The 24,653-nt window shown below is 41.9% G+C and overlaps 1 protein-coding gene across 2 annotated transcripts in view; it reads right to left on the minus strand.

The window, feature by feature from the left end:
• Nucleotides 1-24,653, minus strand: part of carmil1 (capping protein regulator and myosin 1 linker 1) — a 395,677-nt gene that overhangs the window by 238,752 nt on the left and 132,272 nt on the right. For both annotated transcript variants that reach the window (XM_080204317.1, XM_080204310.1), the window contains exon 5: nt 10,920-11,041. In XM_080204317.1, coding sequence (XP_080060443.1) covers nt 10,920-11,041 — 122 coding nt within the window. The remainder of the gene's footprint in view (nt 1-10,919; nt 11,042-24,653) is intronic.

Consider the following 24,653-nt stretch of genomic DNA (forward strand, 5'->3'; position numbering starts at 1 on the left):
ATGCCCCTTTGATTTTTAATAAAAGACGCATGGGATTCTAAATGCTTATAGACAATTTAAAAAAGAAAAGCTCCACTGTGTCTTTTTTTTCAAGCATCAATTTGAGCACTTGGCACAAAGACAGCTTTCATCATGCCAGACCAAATGAAGATCAACAAGATCAAATTTTCTCAAAACAGCCGCTACTTAATGTCATGGGACTGGGAATTGAAAACTAATAGTGAACCAAATTCACTATAGAAGGTATGAGAGGATAACTACAAAAGGAAATAAGAAGAAAATAGCTGTCATAGTTTTATAAAAGATAAACTATGGGCCTCAAACATTCAAACAAAGAGCTTTAGTGAAAGGACGTTAACGCTACAGGCCGTTAAGATAAACTGCCCATTTGTCCGTGCAGATGGTCAATGACGTCATCAGCGATGTCATGTGACTGGTCTCTTAAAGTGCCCCTGTTCCACTGCAAAGCTGCTAGTGAGGAAACACTAGAAATAACATGAATACACAAAAGTTTGCCTCCCTATTTAAATCAAAGGTTCCTGACCCCAACATCCGTATAACTTCACAATCAAAATGAGCAACATGAACAATTAATAGACGGCAAGTCAATATTTGAGGCCACCACTCTCTGTGGGGTTGTCAGAAAAGCTCAGGCACCTGTTTTTTGCTGTTTACTCCAGCCTCTGGTGTCTTTGACTTGGTTAAAAACCATGGTTGCTCTAATCAAAGTCAACATAGTGTTATGAAGTTGACTAGGGTGTTGAAGTGTTCTCAACTTAGGTGCTGTCTTCCCCAATTGGTTCCTGTTGTGTTAGGTTCTCTGGAAGGTCAGGGTATTCTCTTGGCACAGCTTGATGTGAATTCTGCCAGTTCTGTCTCTCGCAGATAGGTTTCTGTTGCCAAAAGGTTGATCCACATATCTTCTCCATAGTACATCATCTCATTTTTGTATGGTGCAGGAAACCCGTCTCGTGTTTGTATGGCATAGGAGACCAGTTCTCTCCATGCAATGATGATGGCAAGTGCCCATTTTTCACTTGTAGCATAGTTCCTTGCTAGAATTTCTTGACCCTGACAAAAAAAATACAATATTTTGTTCTCTCATTATAAATCTTGATCTTGCTGTTTTCTCTCAACAACTTCTCTTGCCTTGGGTGGTTTAAGTCATTCAAATGCTTTTCGTAGTTGACATTTAACCATGAGCACCACCAGAGAACCTTGAGCAGTTAAATGTGCAGTATTCTTGTGCGTCAGTATGAATTGGCTCAATTATCTCGACAATGAACCTTGCTCTCCAGTTACCTTCAACAAATATTCTGCCAGCTCATTTGTGCCAGGATGATAAGGAATGGATGGGTGAATCCCATTCTCTTTTAAATAGTTTATGAATTTTGCAAAATTCTTGTAATATCACCCACAAGTTGTTCAGGGTAACTAAATCTGCTTTAAATTTCACCCAGTCTTTCAATTGATTGCTCAGAAGACGTTGTCTTCATAATGGCACTTCAGGCCATTTTGAGTGTGTGTCGAACAGAATGAGAGACGTACGCCTTCCAAACAGTCAAGCATAATCTATATATACTCTTTACAAGGCCTCTTCTGGCCAATCCCATGGGTGTAATGGAGCTAATGGTGGCACATTCTGTACTTATGCGGAAGACAAACACATTCCCACATCTTGCTCGATTTTGGCATTGAGCCCCAGCCACCAGAAATTGTTTCTGGCCATCTCTTTCATCCTTAAAATGTCATGGTAGCCTTAATGTTTCCTTATTAACGGTAGAAAGATGACTCTCATTCCCCAGAGGAGACAACCTGCCCTTCAGTGGAATGTGGCTTTAACTCAGGGTTTGTTCCCAAGGTCTTGTCACAGTGCATCACGTCCATGACTTCTGACAGTACTGGATCATTTTTGGTATGCTTCTTAACTTGTCCTGTGGTTACAGGAATATTATTTGATTTGATTTGATTTATTAGTGTCACTTGTATTAGCGCTATACAGACAAGGCATATCATTCATAAAGAAGGAAAGAAGAGGGTGTAGAATGTAGCGTTACAGTCATAACTAGGATGTAGAGAAAGATCAACTTAATACATGCAAATTCATTCAAAAAACTGATGGCAGCTGTTCTTGAGTCGGTTGGTACATGACCTCTGACTTTTGTATCTTTTCCCCCCACAGAAGAAGGTGTAAGGGAGTTTGTCTGGGATGCATGGGGTCCTTCATTATGCCTTTTCCAAGGCAGCAGGAAGTGTAGGTAGACTCAATGGATGGGAAGCTGGTTTGTGTGATGGACTGGGCTTTCTGGTTTCTTGCAGTCATGGACAAAGAAGGAGCCAAACCAAGCTGTGATATAACTGGAAAGGAGGCTTTCAATGGTGCATCTGACATGCCAAATTTCCTTAGCCTCCTGAGCAAGTAGAGATGCTGGAGGGCTTTTTTTTAAAGCTATAATGTCAGCTTGGACAGACCAGGATGCTGATGATCTGGACACTTAGAAGCTTGAAGGTCTCCGCCATTTCCACTTCATCCCCATTGATGTAGACAAAGGCATGTCCTCCTCTACGCTTCATGAAGTCAATGACTATCACCTTCATTCTACTGACATTGAGGGAGAAATTATTGTCGTCGCACCAGTTCAGCAGATTCTCTATCTCTTTCCTGTACTTTCTTCATCACTGATATAATCGTCATGGTCCAATCATTCACAGTAATGGGCTCGAGGACACAAATTTGACCAGCATCTCTAATTCTGTCTCTACCTTAGGCTTGGTTAAATACAGCACTGACTTAGCCTTTAAGCATCCTTCCTGACTATTGTTAAGCTTCAACTTAACAAAGGTATCCTTCATGCTTCTCAGCTTCCTATTGAAGACAACGGCATGCTTGTTCAAGATCTTTGGTAGACCTGCTTCGGAATCTGTCACGAGATTACATCAATCCAATTTAATCTGATCTATTCAAGCCAGGTTCTTTCCATTAGTGCTGGATTGTTTCCTTGAACAATGTGTAGGGCCAACTCTGCAGACTGTCCATCCAACTGCATGGTTACATCAAAATGGTCCCTCAATGGGTCTACTTCTCCAGTATAGGTTCTTAACTTGATCTTTGAGGGTTTCAAGGAAATGGGTGGAATTTTCCAGCTACACTTTCCCCAAGACTCAAAAATCCCATCTGAGGTCAATGGATCTTTCCATGGTTCGCGTCTATGTGGTGGCTTTAACAGATAGGCTGCAGGACTCAAAGTTCACACCAATGGCGAGCTTTATTGAAAGGATATTAACACTACAAGCTGCTAAAATAGACTGCCCGTTTGCCCACAAAAATGGATGATGATCTCACATGATCAGTCTTCTAAAGTGCTCCTGTTCCCCTGCAAAGTTGCTAGTGAGAAAACACTAGAAATACCACAAATACACAACAACAGCGAATGAGCATTGGCTCATATGGGAACCTATGTGTCATTTAAAAACAAAAATAGATTAAGGGTAGTCAAAGGAATATGGGCTTGATTAGCAACCTTCTTCCTCTTCTTGTGGAAGTAAAAGGCATGACTTAGGTACTAATTGATACTTTACATCTATTTTCAGAAGGATTTTACTCTTTATCAGGATAAAGCAGGAGGTAGTGGAGAAATTGAAAAGAATAAAAATTAGGTGGTAGTTAAAATGTAGATGAGCAATATTGGAATTTATTGTTCCCTTAGAAACCAAGGAAGTGCAGGTGAGTTTAGAACAACCGTTGATCACTTAATCAGAAATTAAATACATAATAAATCAAGCTACTGTCAGTGGTGTTTGGGGTTTAGTTCTTGTGGATTTAAAAAGGGCTTTTGGTGCACTGTTGCTACTTCAAAATGCATGACAAGATATATACAAGTTGATTTTGACTGATTTAAACTGCATACAAAGCTCAAAGGTCTTGTGGTGTAGACATAGCATCATTACATCTAGGCTGGAAACTCAGGGCTCACGTTCTACTTAAAAGACTTGATGGCTATGGAAGGTGTGTTAATAAGGTGGCCAAACAGGTTGGCAGTCATTAAGGATGGAGGAGTTTATGGTCAGCCATATTGCAGAAGACAACAGCAGGCCACCTCAGTACTTTGCCAAGCATAATCACGGACCAATCCAATGGAAGACCATAGTCTCCAACCATCAGGGTATGTTACCTGAAGAAGGAGAAGGATATAATCCAAAAGTTTAAGATTATGCCAAGAAGCTCATGAAGACAAAAGGCCTAGGCTCTTTTTTTATAAAGTACAAGGGAATATAGTAAAATGTAACAAAATTCCTACAGACGACAAACAAGTCTAGCAAGCAGAAAACATTCAATTATAGTGCAAGACAGAAAGATTCACAAACACCAGAAATTAATTCTATGTGAAAATTCGGTCGTGACAGAACCATCAATTCTATGAATCATGCAGTAAACATGTTGTTAGAAATCATTTCAAGGAGATCACAAGGAAACTGGACTGGTAATTTAGCAAGTATCATTTGGTTTAGTAAATGTGGAAAGAAACATGGAAAATAATGTGAGGGAGCAACAGAAATGGAGAAAATAGTTCATAGATTATGTGAAAGCAGTTTGTAGGGTGTAGCACCAATAATAAATGAATGAATGCCCTCATAAGAATTTATAATAAATCTTATTATTTATGAGAAAAAAGCCACAATGTGAGTTGATACTCAATTAACAATTTAAGTATAGATCAGAGGAATGAGACAAAGATGTGTTATATCAAACTTTTCAACATATACTTAATATTTTGAGATTGCATTCACGATCAATGGAAAGCTTACGGACAACTTTACATCAGGTATGTTGATAACATAATACTGATTGCAGATAGGTTGCAAATACTTGAGAAGACAAATAAGATGAGTTTGGAGTTATGGATTGAAAATAAATAGCAAGACATGATGACCTATAATCAAAAAGAAGACGAATCTTCTAAAATACAAATTGTACAGCTCATTGAGCAGATGGAATAAGCACTATATTAATGGAAAAAAATGCATTTCAAATGCAAACGAAAGGTCTGGAAGCATGTGAGTTATTGTGGTGTGTTAAAAGTTAACTTGACAAAAGGCAAAAATAATCAGGGGTCCTTGAACAAGAATAAGAAACATTGAAGGTAATTATGACGTTCAGGGTGATTACAAGAGAAAGATGACATACTGCAGAAGCATTACACAGGAGTCAGAACTGTATGGTTATGATATTGTGGATTTTTAAGGGAAAGTGTTACATTCCTGCTTAAAAATTCTTCAAGTTAACTTTCAAAGGTCTTTCAAGATGGTAATCACAACAGTAGGCCATCTCCATACATGATTGCTTAAACATTGTTGAACTGTGTTATCTCAATCAGTTACCAAGAGGGTCATTAATAATTCACGGATGCCTCGCCGACACAGTGGAATCTTCCAAAGATGCGAGAATTCATGGCTTCGTTGTTACTGACAGGAAGACACTCTTCAAAGACTGCACTCTAACTACCTTCCTGGCCTTGCCTGAAACATGATGTGGATATGCCGGCGTTGGACTGGGGTAAACACAGTAAAAAGTCTGACAACACCAGGTTTAAGTCCAACCGATTTATTTGATAGTAAACTCACTAGCTTTCGAGGTTTCCCTCTTCGTCAGGTGAATGGAGAGTTCTGGCCTCAGACAGAGCATATAAAGCACAGTTTACAGATTACTGATTAGAATGCGAATCTTTACACCTAACCTGCTGTTCAAGTCCTAAAGTGACCAACAATGTGTGTGGAAGGAGCACTGATCACAAGTTAAAGAGATGTGTATTGTCTCCAGACAGTACAGTAAGTGAGGTTTTGCAAACCCAGGCAAGTCACGGGGTTACAGATAGTGCAACATGAGCCCAAGATCCTGAACATAGCAGCCTTTTTTTTGTGTTTTAAACTGTACAAAAGAGGCTGCAAGAAACGAATTGAGTGGCAGTGAGAGAGACAATAGCAGCACACAGTTCTCAGCTGAACTATCCTTGAGTCATATCTGAGCGCTAGGGTTCCCTACCATTGGGAATTACAGAATAAAGCTTCCAGAAAATCAGTCTAGGCCTTCTGAGAAGAAAACTACAATTTCCAGTATCTCTTCTTGTCAAATCCACCCACATAGCAAAACATTACTATCCAACTTCATCAAGTCATTGCAGCTGCAAAAGCAAACTTCAAGTTTCAACTCCTTCACTCAGAAAGAAGAAATTCAAATAACTGACCCATAATGATACCTGACAAGGACTGATCTGCATCTCTTCTTTACGTATATTTTTTCTTTTTCTGCATTTTAATATTTGATTCTGCTTTTAGTTAATAAATTTATCACTTTTATTTAAGTAGCTTTTAGCAGTGATTTTGTAATAAACTAATCTTTGTCTTGTTTAACAGTAAAGCCTGACTGCTGGATTAAAAGGGGGCTACTTGTACATAAAAATTCTTAGCTCACAGACTGCTTGCAGGCAATGCCTTTTACAGGGTCATGACAGAATTACGGCTGTTGAATTAATTATGTGAAAAAACTGATGTTAATGAAGTAAAGCAAAGGAGAATCTGACCAGGTAATGTGATCGCCAGAGAGCGAGAGAGAGAGATCGAGAGAGAAAACATTTTCAATGAAGTGAAACTTTTCCACCTGCCACTCCACCCCATGATCTATCTTCCAGTTGAATGCAAGCAAACGTTTCTCAAAACTCTACTAGTTGCAGCTCCATATTCCCAATGATGAAATGCAACATGTTGTTGAGATCATTCGTACTTTCAGGGAGCATTAATCTTAAGTTATGTATCCAAATACTTTTCATTGTTGTATGTCAGTTAAGATTAATTCTGCAGGTGAGCCACTACTTGATGTTCCTACACATCTCCTAAGCCAGCGTCTAAAATTTCAGTGATCTGCAAGTTCATTGGCAAGCTGCCCCCTTGTATTTTTAAGAAAAGGTGTGTAGAAGTCTAAAGGAAGAAAAGAGCCAATTCAATTATCTTTTACTTTCTCAAGCATGAAATTCGAGAATTTGGCACAAAATACAGTTTTCAATTTGCCAGGCCGAACGCAGATCATTTCTATAGAATTTTTGTTTAACAACAGCCGCTAGTTAATGTTATAAGATTAGGAATTGCATGCTAACAGAGGATCAAGCTCAATATAGAAAATACAAAGGACAATTGAAAAGGGAAATAAAGTGCAAGAGCACAGATTAACAGTTAACATAAAAGGGAACCTGTAAGCCATTTGTAGACATATAAATAATAGTCAAAGAAATGGTGGGGCTGATCAAGGACCACAAAGAAATGGTGGGGCTGATCAGGAACCACAAAGAAATGGTGGGGCTGATCAGGAACCACAAAGAAATGGTGGGGCTGATTAGGGGCCAGAAAGGAACTCTTCTTGCAAAGGGCATGAGTTAGATACTAAACGAGTATTTTGCATCTATTTTTAGTAAAGCGGATGCTGCTAATAGTAGAGAATGGTTACAGCGCAGAAGGAGGCCATTTGGTTAATCATATTCATGCTCACTCTCTGAAACAGCAACTCAGCTAGTCCCATGCCCTTTCCTCATGGCTCTGCAAATTTCATCTCTTCAGGTGCTTCTGCTTAAAAGCCTGGATTTTTATCTGCTTTCACCAGACTTTCACATTGCATTCCAAAACATCATCACTCACTGCCACAGTCTTCATCAGACAGTCGCAACTGCTGTTGGGGGAGGTTTAAACATACTCAACTGAAAGATAACCAGAATGCAGCATTAGGAAGGATGAACAAGGCACACGCATGACTGAGAGATGATGATAACTTTAGAGTAAGAAATAGTAAGGTATTATTAGGTGGGGTCAGAATAAGGGGCAATGCAATAACGTCTAAGTTAGGTTTACAGTGAATGCTAATGCATGAAGTGTGGTAAAACAGGTCAGAAGAGCTCCAGACACAATTAGCCACATGGGAATATGACGTCATAGGGACAAAAGTAACCTGACTGGACAAACAAGACAGGACTGGCTATTAAATACATTTAAGATGTTCAGGAAAGCTAGGGAAGGAAAGAAAGGAGGAGGAATGGCTATAATGATTAAAGAGAAACTTACAGTGCTGGAGAGACAGGATGTCCTGGAGAGGTCAAGGACTGAATCTATTTAGTCAGAACTAAGTTACTAGAGGGAGATGATTCATTATATGACTGAATATACTCTACAGGCCACCAACTAATGGGAAAGGCAAATTTACAGTGAATTTAGAGAGGTGTAAGAACTTCAGAGTAGTGATAATGGGGAACTTTCCTAGTATAGACTGAAATTCTAATAGAGTAAAGGGCTGAGAGAGGGAACACCCTTTGAAATTTGTTTACAAGAATTTGCTTGATTTGTATGTTTCCAGCCCAATAAGAATAGAGGCTTTGTTGGTTCTGGGGAATGAAATGGATCTAGTGTCAATTGGTGAATATTTAAGCAACAGTGATCATAGCATCATAAAGTGTAGTTAGCCCCAGAAGAGGGCTAATTGAGACTGACTGCTAGCATAGAAGGGAATTCAAAAGTCTTCAATAAGCATAGAAATAGTAAAAGGGTGGTAAGAGAAGGAGTGGGACTATTCAAGGATCAGAAAGGGGGTCTATACATGCAGAGACATATCAGTATTAGGGTCACTGCTTTCCTGGTTATATATTCATAAGCTGGGTGCGTGTGTGCAGATGTCACAATATTACGAATATCTGAACTGTAAGGACAAGGGGACACAGAGAAGCTGGTAGAATGGACAGCCATGTGGCAGATGAAATCTAGTGCACACATCATTGAAGGTGGCAGGGTAGATTGAGAAACTGGTTAAAAAGGCAAACTGAACTATTTAAACAGGGGCATAGAGCGTACAAAAGCAAGGACATTTTGAAGAACCTTTTACAAAACGTTGATTTAGCCTCAACTGACGTATTTGCCGAATTCTGGGCACCGTACTTTAGGACAGATATGAAGGATTTACCGAGGATATGGGAAAGGCTGAAGAAAATGTTTCACGATGAGAAATTTCAGATAGATCAACAGATCAGAGAAACTGGGTTTAATCTGCTTGGAGACGGTCAAGAGGAGATTTGATCGAGATGCTCAAAATCATGAGGAAAGTGGATAGAGAGAAACTGTTCCCATTGATGGAAGGGATAAGAATCAGAAGACCCTGAAGATGAATAGCAAATGAGCCAACAGTGACATAAGGAAAAACAATAAAATGGGAGGTAGTGGTGAAATTATATAGAATAAAGGAAAGCAACTTAAAAGGTTGGCGAAGTTCAAAGTAGAAACCTTACTCAATCCAGGCGGGATGCATCCTAGATTGATGCAGGAAGGGCGAAGATAGCAGAGGCTCTGCCACAATCTTCTAATCACTGAACAAAACCAGGGGACTTGGGGATAAGAAATGCTACATCCCTATTCCGAAATGCAGTTCAGTCAGCCTAATGCTGATACAGGGGAAATTTTGAAAGACATTAATCCAAGACAAATTTAATTGTAACTTGGAGAAATATGATTTAATCAGCCAGTGCAGTAGACTGATGGGGACTCGATTATACAAAACATAATTTCAAAGTCTGCAGATAATGTAAAACTCTAAAATGTAGACAATAGTGAAAGGAATAAGTTTAACAAAAATTCAGGTGGATATAGACTGGTGAAATGAACACGACAGATGAATTTAACATAGAGAAATGACAAGTGATGTATTTTCTTGGGAGTAAAGGGAGAAGCAACATAAACTAAAAGTGATAGCATTTTAAAACTGAGATGCTGAGAGTATATATACAGAAACCTTTGAAGGTGGCAGAATAAGTGATGCATAATAAACAAAAGCTTGGAAGTTATGCTAAGTCTTTGTAAATCATTGTTTAAGCCTTAGCTACAGTATTGTCTCCAATTCCAAATACTACACAAGGATGTCAAACTGTTAGAGGCAGTGCAGAATGAGTTACTGGAATGGTATAAGGGATGTGGAAATGTAATTACTTGGAGGAAGCATAGAAGACCATTTGGCCCATTATGTCTGTGCTTTGCAAGGACAATTCATCTAAAGCCCCCCATCTTTTCCCCATAGCCACGAAAAATTCTTCACTTCAAATTATGATAATGTTGCTCTTAGAGCAGAGACGGTTAAGGGAAGATTTAATAGAGCTGCTCAAAATGCTGAATGGTTTCGACGGAGTTGGTTTTGATGGGACTGAATAAGAAGAAGCTGTTACTGATGGCAGAAGGGTCAGTAACGAGGGAACACAAGTTTTAGGCGTTTGGCAAAAGAAGCAGAGGCAAAATTAAGAGGTTTTTTTATAAAACACTCGAATTATGAAGATCTGGAATGTATTGCCTTAAAATGTGATGGAAACAAACTCAATTACAACCATCAAAAAGGGAATTGCATACTTACTTGAAGGGAAAAATTATAAGATTATGGGGATGCAAGGGAATAGGGACTCATTTGATAGCTCTTAAAAAGCTGCCACAGGCACAATGACATTATGGTCTCCATCTGTGCCAGACCTTTCAGAAGTGAATTAGAAAATGCTTCTACAAAGAATGGTAGAAATTTGGAACTCTTCCACAATTGGTGATTGATGTTAAATCATTTGTTAATTTTCAAACTGAGACTGACAGATTTTTACTAACCAAAGGTACTAAGGGATGTGGTGTAAAGGTGGATGCCTGTAGTGAGGTTACAGATCAGCTACGGCTTCACTGAATGGCAAAACAGAACGAAGGGGCTAAGCAACCTATACCTAGGTAGCACAAAGTGAAATAAAATACGAAATATAGTAACAAGTTCAATAAGATCAGCTAATTTAAATCAAATTTTTCATCAAACTGACTTCAAATGTTTTACACTTCAAGGCTACAAAGGTCATGGCTTTGAAGAGAGTACCTACATTGGAGAGACACCAGGGAGCATCTTCTTGAGGCACGATCCCAGGTTCCCCACCACTTCATTCACCTCTTCTGATGAAGTTAGTTTCAGAGGAAAAGTGCATCGATCAGTTTCCACAATCAACTGAAAAATATTTTTTTAAACAATCAAAAACTTTTCAACTCAAGAAAAGTGAATTAAACATAAATCAGACAATTCCACTAAAAGAAATTAAGGGCCTGTGTCCCTTGAACTCCGGTTCTATGATACACGATTCCTTCCCGTATCCAACAATAAACGCCTGCGGTGGCTAGTCTCACCAGGAAATTTCTGCATTTCATCATTTTGCAACCGGTTTGACAAGTTTGTGGTATTCTTAGGCATCTTACTTGCACAGGAATTACTGCAGCTTAAAACAATATAAAGGGTTAAGTGTAATACTAAGTACTTAAAGAGCAGCATGACTTATTAGCAGCGCTTTCTTTGGCAGGGAGGGAGTTAAAAAAAAGCAATGGGCAAATTTTTCTTTTCAATGTTGCCACTAAAGCAAATCAATTATGGTGCCTGGAGAGACCTGTCATTCCATCACATATCTGTGAAGACATGTTGCAGGATTAGGGAAGAGAATTTTACTCTGTATACATATCCCGGAGTCAATTACACTTAATACATTTCTAACTCGAGGCAAAAGCACCTTATCATCTAACTAGAATGCCTCAAGTCGTTCAGTAATTTTGGAAGTGATAGCTAGAAAATATCACCAGATAGTTAAAGAAAATTCTAGATAAAGGGTTACATTTTTCCATGAAACTTTATTGGGGGGGGGGGGGGGGGGGAGAATGTAATCTGCAGAAGGATCTAGATAGGCTGGGCGAATGGGCCAGGAAACGGCAAATGGAATTTAATGTTGGCAAGTGCGAGGTGGTCCACTTTGGTAGGAATAATGGTAGGAAGGACTATTACTTACGTGGCGAAAAACTGCAGCAGGCGACGGTGCAGAGGGACCTCGGGGTCCTTGTGCATGAGTCGCAAAAACCCAGCCTGCAGGTGCAGCAGGTGGTCAGGAAGGCGAATGGGATGCTGGCCTTCATAGCGAGGGGGATTGAATATAAAAGTAGGGAGGTCTTGCTGCAGCTGTATAGGGCATTGGTGAGGCCGCAGCTGGAGTACTGTGTGCAGTTTTGGGCGCCGCACTTACGCAAGGATATTTTGGCCTTGGAGGGAGTGCAGAGGAGGTTTACTAGGCTGATACCGGAGTTGAGGGGGTTGAGCTATGAGGAGAGGCTGAATAAACTAGGCTTGTACTCGTTAGAGTTTAGAAGAATGAGGGGAGATCTCATTGAGACGTATAAGATGATGAATGGGATGGACAGGATAGAAGTGGAGAGACTCTTCCCGCTCAGAAAGGACAGTAGGACTAGGGGGCACAGCCTCAAGATAAAGGAGGGGCGGTTTAGAACGGAGTTGAGGAGGAACTTTTTCACTCAAAGGGTGGTGAATCTCTGGAATTCTCTGCCCGTTGAAGTGGTGGAGGCTGCCTCATTAAATATTTTTAAGAAGCGGGTTGATGGGTTTTTGATAAGCGAGGGGATTAAGGGTTATGGGGAGAGGGCGGGAAAGTGGAACTGAGCCACAACAGATCAGCCATGATCTTATTGAATGGCGGGGCAGGCTCGAAGGGCTAGATGGCCTACTCCTGCTCCTATTTCTTATGTTCTTATATAAAAGGAATCCAGGCACAAAAATCCAAAAACACTAAAGACAATTCGGGGGGGCCGGGGGTGCGCTGCGATTGGGCTATGTTTGGGGGGGGGGGGGGGGGCAACACTGTGGGGATCCTGGCTTGGCCCGCAATTGAGCTGCCCCATACATGATATACATGCTGATATCATGGGCATGATATACATGCTGGTGACCTCTGCATTTCACAGAGTGTGAGAAATTCTAGTGTGAACCCCCACTGAAAAAAATCAGTGAGAATTACTTCAATTTTCCCACAAATTCAACACATAAAACGTTTTTGGGGGAATTCCATCCGTGATCTTAAAAACTCAGCTAAAGGTTGAACTAACCCCTGAGATTACAAATAATGTGCTTAAGCCCATTATAACAGTCAAGGAATGGCTGGAAACTCTGGAATGAGTTTGGAATTTGTGACTTGAGCCAAAGACAATATTGGGCCAGAACTTCCAAGGAATGGCAATCACATTTCAACCACCTCCCTACTCCTTTTTGTTTACCTTAGTCGGAAGCTGCAGATTTCTCCCTGCGCATTCTGACGAGAAATGTGCAGTGCAGGGTTCCAAGGCTTGCTGTACAGGTCAGCAGCATGTTTGAGGGAAATGAAGTCATGACTCTTTTTACAGCACTAGCTGCCATAAAACTGGCAAGCTTAAAGGTCTTAACCACTTTGAGAAACTAGGAAGCAGGCGAGTGCATAAGGTAAGTGGATAGGAAGAGGGGATGGGTTGTTGGGCACAGTAAGGAATGGGGGGGGGTGGGATTTGGGTGGTCAGTCAGAGGGATGGTAGTTGAGGAGTTTGGGGGTGGAGGGAGGCATAGGGAGTGGGGTCACTAGTATTGTTACCCAGGAGTGGTTTTAATCTAACTCTTCCCAGGTAACTATTCTGGTAAGACAGTTGGAACCATGCAGTTTCCAATTTGTACCAGAGTATCGGATAGCTCCCAGTGCAGGATAATTGCCCATCAGAAGTTTGAACTCCGCAGGCAATTATTGTGCAGTCCCAGTGTGAGACTTCCAGAGTATTTTCTGTCCCATTAGACCCACCAGAGGTGGCAGCACAGTGGTATACAGTCAAGGAGGAGTGGCCCTTGGGGTCCTCAGCATTGAATTAATTGGGTTCAATTCATTCATTCAACTATGAACACTATTCTTTGTGATGATTATGAACTCCCATTGATTGTTACAAGAACCCATTTCCATATTCACTAATGCCCTTCAGAGAAGGAAAGCTGCTGTCCTTACCTAGTCTGGCCCACGTGACCCTGGATCCACATCAATATAGTTACTCTAATGCCCTCTGAATTGGCCTAGCAAACCATTCAGTTGTGACAATTAGGGATGGACAAATGCCATCATTGCCAGGAAGGCCAACATCCCATAAAATAATGACATTCTTTTCACTTACAGTTTTGTGGGATCTTCACAATTTGCTGCCACATTTTCCTATATAACAGTTTCTGCTCTTCAAAGTTCATTGGTCCTGAAACACTAAAGTATTCTACGAGACGCAACCATCAAAACTCATCAAAGTAGCTCAATTGGAACAAACAAAAATTATAGATTACTTTCTTTGCATGTACTATCAAGCAGAAAAGACCATTCAGGATGCTGGTGATAGGATGGGGGAAACTGAGAAGGCTGTGGAGGGAGACCTGGATGGCACTGCAATCAGGAACCTACCAATGTAACTATGCAATCGTAAGGAAACCTGCACACTGTATGGAACAATTCTTTTTCCTCATGCTGTAGGATGTTGTTCTACTTTGCAACTTCAGATTCAATTTACCTATTTGTACGTTTTTGGCAATTTGTGTCTTTTATTATATTTCTCCATATCACTTCATGTTAATAATCATCTCACACATTTCTTTTAAGCACAATTAAATTGTACTTGTATCTCCTGTGTGTCAGAGTTTTCTCCCTTTCCCTTGTTCTGTTCCTGTTTAAATGCTGTTGTTTTTCTCCTCCAGTTCTAACAAAGGATTACACCAAAATATTAACTTGCATGTTCTCCCAGCAGATGCAGATTAACCTGCTGAATAGTTCCAGTTCGTTTTTGATTTTTATTAAAATTTGAACAAGGTCATAAGGTTACTCTTTTTGTTATTACTGACAGCTCAGATCATGTTTAATAAAAGCACCTTAGAACTGAAATCATTTCCACACAAAGGACTCTGTATTTTTTTTCTCTCCCCGGACTTTGAACTTGGCTGCCCCACCCTATTTCTTTGATCTTTTAATGATTCTCCTGTTCTCTTTCCCGATGCTTTCTTTTAAACACATTAAAAAGCAAATTAAGGAAAATATACTTATATGTGACAGAAGACAACTTTTTACATAGAAAGACGATAAAAAGCAACAAGAGGAGTTGATACATAAACTATGTCTTTTTGCAGCACGCAACCCCAACTGCCATCTCCACAATAATAAGAACATAAGAACATAAGAAATAGGAGCAGGAGTAGGCCATCTGGCCCTTCGAGCCTGCCCCGCCATTCAATAAGATCATGGCTGATCTGTCGTGGCTCAGTTCCACTTTCCCGCCCTCTCCCCATAACCCTTAATCCCCTCTCTTATCAAAAACCCATCAACCCGCTTCTTAAAAATATTTAGCGAGGCAGCCTCCACCACTTCAACGGGCAGAGAATTCCAGAGATTCACCACCCTTTGAGTGAAGAAGTTCCTCCTCAACTCCGTTCTGAACCGCCCCCCCTTTATCTTGAGGCTGTGCCCTCTAGTCCTACTGTCTTTTTTGAGCGGGAAGAGTCTTTCCACCTCTATCCTATCCATCCCATTCATCATCTTATACGTCTCAATGAGATCTCCCCTCATTCTTCTAAACTCTAACGAGTACAAGCCTAGTTTATTCAGCCTCTCCTCATAGCTCAACCCCCTCAACTCCGGTATCAGCCTAGTAAACCTCCTCTGCACTCCCTCCAAGGCCAAAATATCCTTGCGCAGGTGCGGCGCCCAAAACTGCACACAGTACTCCAGCTGCGGCCTCACCAATGCCCTATACAGCTGCAGCAAGACCTCCCTACTTTTATATTCAATCCCCCTCGCTATGAAGGCCAGCATCCCATTCGCCTTCCTGACCACCTGCTGCACCTGCAGGCTGGGTTTTTGCGACTCATGCACAAGGACCCCGAGGTCCCTCTGCACCGTCGCCTGCTGCAGTTTTTCGCCACGTAAGTAATAGTCCTTCCTACCATTCTTCCTACCAAAGTGGACCACCTCACACTTGCCAACATTAAATTCCATTTGCCATTTCCTGGCCCATTCGCCCAGCCTATCTAGATCCTTCTGCAGACTCTCCACACCCTCCGCACAATTTGCCTTTCCCCCAATCTTGGTGTCATCAGCAAATTTCGACACCCTACACTCGGTTCCCTCCTCCAGATCATCTATATAAATGGTAAATAGCTGAGGCCCCAGCACCGACCCCTGGGGCACCCCACTAGTCACCAACCGCCAATCCGAATAGCACCCATTGACCCCCACTCTCTGCCTCCTATTTGACAACCAATCCTCTATCCACGCTAACACCCTACCCCCAACTCCATGTCCTCTGACCTTCTGCAGTAACCTCTTGTGAGGTACCTTATCAAACGCCTTCTGAAAATCCAGAAAGACCACATCCACCGGCTCTCCTCTATCCACCGCCCTAGACACATCCTCATAGAACTCCAGTAAATTTGTCAGACACGACTTCCCTTTAATGAAACCGTGTTGCGTCTGCCCTATCAAGCAATTCCCTTCAAGATGCCTCGCAATTTCCTCCTTAATGACGGATTCTAACATTTTACCTACCACAGACGTTAAACTAACCGGCCTGTAATTCCCCGCCTTTTGCCTGGCACCCTTCTTAAACAACGGCGTAACATTAGCCGTTTTCCAATCCTCCGGCACTTCCCCGGAATCCAGCGACGTCTGGAAAATAACCACCAAGGCATCCACTATCACCTCCGCCATTTCTTTCAGAACCCTCGGATGCATTCCATCCGGTCCTGGGGACTTGTCCACAATCAGCCCCTCCAGTCTGTCGCGCACCACCTCTCTAGTAACAGTAATGTCATTAAGACCCTCCAGTCCTACCACCTTTCCATCGCTAACACCCGGCAAATTATTCACGTCCTCCTCCGTGAAGACAGAAACAAAAAAGTTATTCAAGACCTTAGCCATATCCCCATCCCCTACCACTAGGTCCCCTTTCTCATCCGCTAAGGGACCAACGTTCACCCTAGCCAGCCTCTTCCTTTTTATATATTTATAAAAACTCTTGCTATCCTTTTTTATATTAAGCGCTAGCCCAGCTTCATAGCTTCTTCTACCCTCCTTTATCAACTTTTTTGTCAATCTTTGTTGACATTTAAACCTTTCCCAATCCTCTTCTCGCCCACTGCTCTTAGCTACTCTAAATTCCTCCGCTTTTAATTTAACACTTTCCTTCACCTCCTTCGTTATCCACGGCTTATTACCTCTCTTCCTACTGTCCTTTTTAACTAATGTCCAAACAGGATCCAAATATCTAGAATTCCCAGTAACAGGTGATGGAGACTTCCATATCATGCAAAAGTATTGCAGCTAAATGACAACACTACAGCCAAATGTTTCTGCTCACACAACTATACAAAATAAATCACACCCCAGTAGCCCGCCCTCGACCCAGCCTTGCGCCCCAGTAACTCAAATTTATGCTTGGATAAGTTATTTCATGCTGTTATAGCTTTCCCTGCAACCATAATTTTGAGTTTCACCACTTCCAAACTGGATTTGTTTGATGTTCTCCTTGTTGGTTTTCCATCCTTCATAAATTCCAACTTATCCAAAACCCCACTCCCCTTTGCTAATTTACATTGACTTCGTACCCCAAGCACAATAAGTTCACAATTCTTGTTCCAATCTTCATATCTATCCCATATTACCTCTGTGGTTGTTGCTTCACCAGCCTTATATCCTCTTCTGCACCATGCAGAATTGCTGTTCTAATATTTTTGTGCATCCTATTCTCCTTTTATCCAGGCCTTGGCCCAACTCTTAGGAACTCCCGCATTAAATATCTCCCAAAACTTCCTTTAAAAACATTACATAAATCCATATTTTCAACTAAAGGAGCCTTTCCTAATCATTTTATAAATGGCTGTTTATTTGTCTAATGTCAAAGCACTTCAGAGTGTTTTCCATGTTAGAGGGACCATACAAATTAATTCTGGCTTCGTCCTTGCCCTCAGCAATTTGTTTCTGCACCAAAGCTTCCGAATTCAACAATAAGTAAGAACATAAGAACATAAGAAATAGGAGCAGGAGTAGGCCATCTAGCCCTTCGAGCCTGCCCCGCCATTCAATAAGATCATGGCTGATCTGTCGTGGCTCAGTTCCACATTCCCGCCCTCTCCCCATAACCCTTAATCCCCTCTCTTATCAAAAACCCATCAATCCGCGTCTTAAAAATATTTAGCGAGGCAGCCTCCACCACTTCAACGGGCAGAGAATTCCAGAGATTCACCACCCTTTGAGTGAAGAAGTTCCTCCTCAACTCTGTTCTAAACCGCCCCCCCCTTTATCTTGAGGCTGTGCCCCCTAGTCCTACTGTCCTTTCTGAGCGGGAAGAGTCTCTCCACCTCTATCCTATCCATCCCATTCATCATCTTATACGTCTCAATGAGATCTCCCCTCATTCTTCTAAACTCCAACGAGTACAAGCCTAGTTTATTCAGCCTGTCCTCATAGCTCAACCCCCTCAACTCCGGTATCAGCCTAGTAAACCTCCTCTGCACTCCCTCCAAGGCCAAAATATCCTTGCGCAAGTACGGGGACCAAAACTGCACACAGTACTCCAGCTGCGGCCTCACCAATGCTCTATACAGCTGCAGCAAGACCTCCCTACTTTTATATTCAATCCCCCTCGCTATGAAGGCCAGCATCCCATTTGCCTTCCTGACCACCTGCTGCAGCTGCAAGCTGGGTTTTTGCGACTCATGCACAAGGACCCTGAGGTCCCTCTGCACCGTCGCCTGTTGCAGTTTTTCGCCACGTAAGTGATAATCCTTCCTACCATTATTCCTACCAAAGTGGACCACCTCGCATTTGCCAACATTAAATTCCATTTGCCATTTCCTGGCCCATTCGCCCAGCCTATCTAGATCCTTCTGCAGACTCTCCACACCCTCCGCACAATTTGCCGTTCCACCAATCCACCAATCAAGTAGCCTGATCAAGTCAAAAGACAGAGATTGCGCAGCAGGAATGGACTATTTTACCTGGATATCCAACGTAAAATTCACTAGACTAATGACGCAATGATATCCACATTGAGTTTATTCATAAAAAAACAGCTTTTGACACCAGAGAATTAATACATGAGAAAACTCATGCTGGAACATCCATCTCCAGGACAACACCACAAACTTTCACCCAACCATGAACAAAATCTGGATGACCTTTCCAATAAATCATAATCACAGCCACTGGTTTAAGACTGAATAAACTAAATTACTTTTTTTATTACATGGTATCACAGGATTTTAGCAATGTTCTGTTAATTTCTTAGTTCATTCCATTTCTCTGAGCAAGTTGTGAACCAGAGGCCTCAATTAAGGTGCACTGCCACAGAAAATAATTGCAATATCATTAAAAAATTTTACTGACACTCTATCCCTTGAGTTTTTAAACCAAACTAAAGATGAATCTAATCACACAATATTAAGTAAATGGTACAAATCACAATACTTTACCCACAGAGTAAAATACAAATTAACATTTCAAAGCACTCAAACTTCAATCAGAAAATTTAAAAGAAATGGCAATATTTAATAATTAAAAGCATGATGCTTCAGTGCAGAAATGACCCTGGAGGAATTTTCTATCATCCCACAACGAGACAGCAGGGTAGAGAATTCCACTGTTTGTTTTGAATAGTTCAAGCCATAGATGTAAAGGGAGTAACAGAGACATTTGTAATTCCTCCAGGGATTTCAGTGACATTGTTACTCTATATTTATTGCCAATCCCTATTTGCCTTGCAGGCAGTTATGGGGCTGGACTCATGTCTACCAAGGCCAGGTAGTTTCCCTTCCCCATAGGACAATACTCAGTTGGATTTTTGTAACAATTCAGCAGACTGACGCTATGTAGAGGGGTATCCTATTGCCTAAACAAAAGAAGAATTGATTACTGGCTGGCTTCAAGACAGTAAGCAGGGAGTGGGAATAATTCAGCGTACCAAGAGGTGGGAAGTACATAAGAACATAAGAAATAGGAGCAGGAGTAGGCCATCTAGCCCTTCGAGCCTGCCCCGCCATTCAATAAGATCATGGCTGATCTGTCGTGGCTCAGTTCCACTTTCCCGCCCTCTCCCCATAACCCTTAATCCCCTCTCTTATCAAGAACCCATCAACCTGCTTCTTAAAAATATTTAGCGAGGCAGCCTCCACCACTTCAACGGGCAGAGAATTCCAGAGATTCACCACCCTTTGAGTGAAGAAGTTCCTCCTCAACTCCGTTCTAAACCGCCTCCCCTTTATCTTGAGGCTGTGCCCCCTAGTCCTACTGTCTTTTTTGAGCGGGAAGAGTCTCTCCACCTCTATCCTATCCATCCCATTCATCATCTTATACGTCTCAATGAGATCTCCCCTCATTCTTCTAAACTCTAACGAGTACAAGCCTAGTTTATTCAGCCTCTCCTCATAGCTCAATCCCCTCAACTCCGGTATCAGCCTAGTAAACCTCCTCTGCACTCCCTCCAGGGCCAAAATATCCTTGCGCAGGTGCGGCGCCCAAAACTGCACACAGTACTCCAGCTGCGGCCTCACCAATGCCCTATACAGCTGCAGCAAGACCTCCCTACTTTTATATTCAATCCCCCTCGCTATGAAGGCCAGCATCCCATTTGCCTTCCTGACCACCTGCTGCACCTGCAAGCTGGGTTTTTGCGACTCATGCACAAGGACCCCGAGGTCCCTCTGCACCGTCGCCTGCTGCAGTTTTTCGCCACGTAAGTAATAGTCCTTCCTACCATTCTTCCTACCAAAGTGGACCACCTCACACTTGCCAACATTAAATTCCATTTGCCATTTCCTGGCCCATTCGCCCAGCCTATCTAGATCCTTCTGCAGACTCTCCACACCCTCCGCACAATTTGCCTTTCCCCCAATCTTGGTGTCATCAGCAAATTTCGACACCCTGCACTCGGTTCCCTCCTCCAGATCATCTATATAAATGGTAAATAGCTGAGGCCCCAGCACCGACCCCTGGGGCACCCCACTAGTCACCAACCGCCAATCCGAATAGCACCCATTGACCCCCACTCTCTGCCTCCTATTTGACAACCAATCCTCTATCCACGCTAACACCCTACCCCCAACTCCATGTCCCCTGACCTTCTGCAATAACCTCTTGTGAGGTACCTTGTCAAACGCCTTCTGAAAATCCAGAAAGACCACATCCACCGGCTCTCCTCTATCCACTGCCCTAGACACATCCTCATAGAACTCCAGTAAATTTGTCAGACACGACTTCCCTTTAATGAAACCGTGTTGCGTCTGCCCTATCAAGCAATTCCCTTCAAGATGCCTCGCAATTTCCTCCTTAATGACGGATTCCAACATTTTACCTACCACAGACGTTAAACTAACCGGCCTATAATTCCCCGCCTTTTGCCTGGCACCCTTCTTAAACAACGGCGTAACATTAGCCGTTTTCCAATCTTCCGGCACTTCCCCGGAATCCAGCGACGTCTGGAAAATAACCACCAAGGCATCCACTATAACCTCCGCCATTTCTTTCAGAACCCTCGGATGCATTCCACCCGGTCCTGGGGACTTGTCCACAATCAGCCCCTCCAGTCTGTCGAGCACCACCTCTCTAGTAACAGTAATGTCATTAAGACCCTCCAGTCCTACCACCTTTCCATCGCTAACACCCGGCAAATTATTCACGTCCTCCTCCGTGAAGACAGAAACAAAAAAGTTATTCAATACCTTAGCCATATCCCCATCCCCTACCACTAGCTCCCCTTTCTCATCCTCTAAAGGACCAACGTTCACCCTAGCCAGCCTCTTCCTTTTTATATATTTATAAAAACTCTTGCTATCCTTTTTTATATTAAGCGCTAGCCCAGCTTCATAGCTTCTCCTACCCTCCTTTGTCAACTTCTTTGTCAATCTTTGTTGACATTTAAACCTTTCCCAATCCTCTTCTCGCCCACTGCTCTTAGCTACTCTAAATTCCTCCGCTTTTAATTTAACACTTTCCTTCACCTCCTTCGTTATCCACGGCTTATTACCTCTCCTCCTACTGTCCTTTTTGACCATCGGAATAAATTTCTGCTGAGCACCAAGAAAGATCTCCTTAAAGATCCTCCACTGCTCCTCAGCAGACCTACCTTCCAACGCGCTCCCCCAGTCCACATTCGCCAATTCTTCTCTCATCCTACCATACTCCCCTCTATTCAAACAAAGGACGCGTGTCCGGGAACCCACTTTCTCCTCCTCCATCTGCAACAGAAACTCCACCATGCAATGATCACTCTCTCCAAGAGGATCCTTCACCGCAAGGTCCCTAATTCTACCCGCCTCATTACATAGCACCAGATCCAAGATAGCTCGCTCCCTCGTCGGCTCCAACACACACTGTTCAAGGAAATTATCCCGGCAGCATTCCAAGAACTCCTCCTCGAGCCCACCTCGTCCAACATGGGTCGACCAATCAATATGCAGATTGAAATCTCCCATAACTACTGCCGTCCCATTCCTGCACGTCGCACTTATTTGCGCGTTAACAGCCCGCCCCACCTCCAGATCATTATTTGGGGGCCTATAGACGACACCCACCAGCGTCTTCCTCCCTTTGCTGTTCCTAATCTCCACCCACAACGATTCCACTTTCTGCTAGTGTTCCCCAAGGGTCAGTGCTAGGTCCACTGATGCCCTTTCTATTAACTATCTGGACTCTGGAAGCAAAAATACAATTTCTAAATTTGTGGATAATGCCAAACTGGTGGGATGGGGGTGAGAGTGAGGGGTGGTAGGGAGAGACAGCCTACACTGAGGAACATACAACAAAGTACAGGAAAACATTAAGAAACTTTGCAAAATGAGCAATAAATTGGCAATTTAATTTGACACAGATAAATGTGCAGTAGTACATTTTGGTAAGAAGAACGGGGAGTTCACTTATTATTTGGAAGGTGCAAATCAACGTGGAGTACAAGAACGAAGGGATCTCAGAGTGCAAATGCACCAATTTCTAAAAGTTGCACCACAGGTTATCAAGACCATAAAAAATAGCAAATCAAGCACTAGGCTCAATTTCTACAGAGACAGAACTGAAAATGGGAGAAGTTATTTTAATCTCTATCAAAATTTGGTTAGAACACATTAATAGATTGCGTAGTTGTGTTGCACACATTAATAGATTGTGTAGTTGTGATGCACACATTATTAGATTGTGTAGTTGCGTTGCAACACCAAAAAAAATTATAAAGGTACTGGACAAGGTGCAAATAAGATTGAAAAGGATTATTCTAGTACTGCATGGGTTACCAGGAAAGCATTGATAGGTTCAATCTCTTTTGAAAAGAGAAAGCTGAGGGGTGACCTCATAGGGGTCTTCAAAATGATGAAAGGTTTTGACAGAGTGGACACAGAGAGAAAGTTTCCTCTTGTGGGGAAGACAATCACTCGATCCTCTATAACATAAGATTGTTATCAAGAAATCCACAGAAAATTCAGGAGAAAAATTTTTATCCAAAGAGTGGCAAAAATATGGAACTCTACTGCAGGGAGTACTTGAAGCAAACAGTATAGATGTATTTACAGCAAAACTAGTGAGCCATACGAGGGAGAACAAAATAGATGACTACATTGATGGATTTGAGCAAGAAAATTTGGGACGGGGTTCAAATGGAGCATGAACAAAGGTGAGGGCTGGTTGGGCCGAATGGCCTGTTTCTATGCCATAAACTCGATATAATGCAACGTAAACATGTAATACTTAAGAAACATACAATCGATCACCATTCAAAATCTCAGGCTATGCCATCTAACCAAGTGACCCAATCTAAATCTACGCCGCACTTTATACTTGGCTACTAGTACATTGATTTAAACTATCAATTTAGAAATAATTTAATTCATCATCTATTTGAATGTCTCTAAAAGATAGAAGAGATTTACTTATAGAAAGGTAACAAAAGAGCTGAAGACTAAACCAGCAATATTCAACAATGCAAGTGTGTAAAGGAGGAGAGAAAGTGTGTGTGAGAGAAGAGATTGGATCACATGGATACTGACAACTGAATAAGAATAAAAGATTGCCAATGGTACAAACAATTTTTCCCTATTAGCTTTTGTGCATCAGGAGCACAACGAGAGAATGACAATTGTTTTTTATATTTTAAACTGTCCATCTGTATGGCTAATGGCTCCAGCTGGTGACTACAACAGCTCAGCAATATAAATGCTAGGCAGCTGATGGACAGAACAGAGACATTTTAAGAAGTATGGAATTGAAATGTGCTAGTGACAGGGAAAATTGCACTCAATGAAAATGGGATGACTTGTCATGAAATACTGCCTTTCAACGATAATCTATTCTGCATTTCATAGTTACAACCGCACACATCTCAATGAAACAGCATAGAACCGTCTATTCTTAGACCTGTGACGGATGCTGCAGGAGACTCACAAATGAAAAAATATATTCCTGTGCTTTCATTAGTCGCCATTATCCGTGTCATTTTCCTTAGCCTGAACAGACTTCAGTGTCAGTCGGCAATGGGCCCACATATACAATGTCAATAATAGAAGATGCAAAAGCAAAATACTGTAGATGCTGGGAAACTAAAACAAAAACAGAAAATTGCAGAAATACTCAGAAGGAAATACTCGGGCAGCACCTGTGGAGAAACAAGATTGAAGTGGAAAAAGTTAGCAACGTCATGGGCTTTAGGCAATTGAAAAGGGGGAGGGTGGGAAAAAAAAACAAAAAAAGAGGGAGACCTGCAATGGGTGG

The sequence above is a fragment of the Carcharhinus amblyrhynchos genome, chromosome 2 (assembly GCF_965287045.1).
Source record: "Carcharhinus amblyrhynchos chromosome 2, sCarAmb.v2.hapA, whole genome shotgun sequence".
NCBI classification, from domain to species: Eukaryota; Metazoa; Chordata; class Chondrichthyes; order Carcharhiniformes; family Carcharhinidae; genus Carcharhinus; species Carcharhinus amblyrhynchos.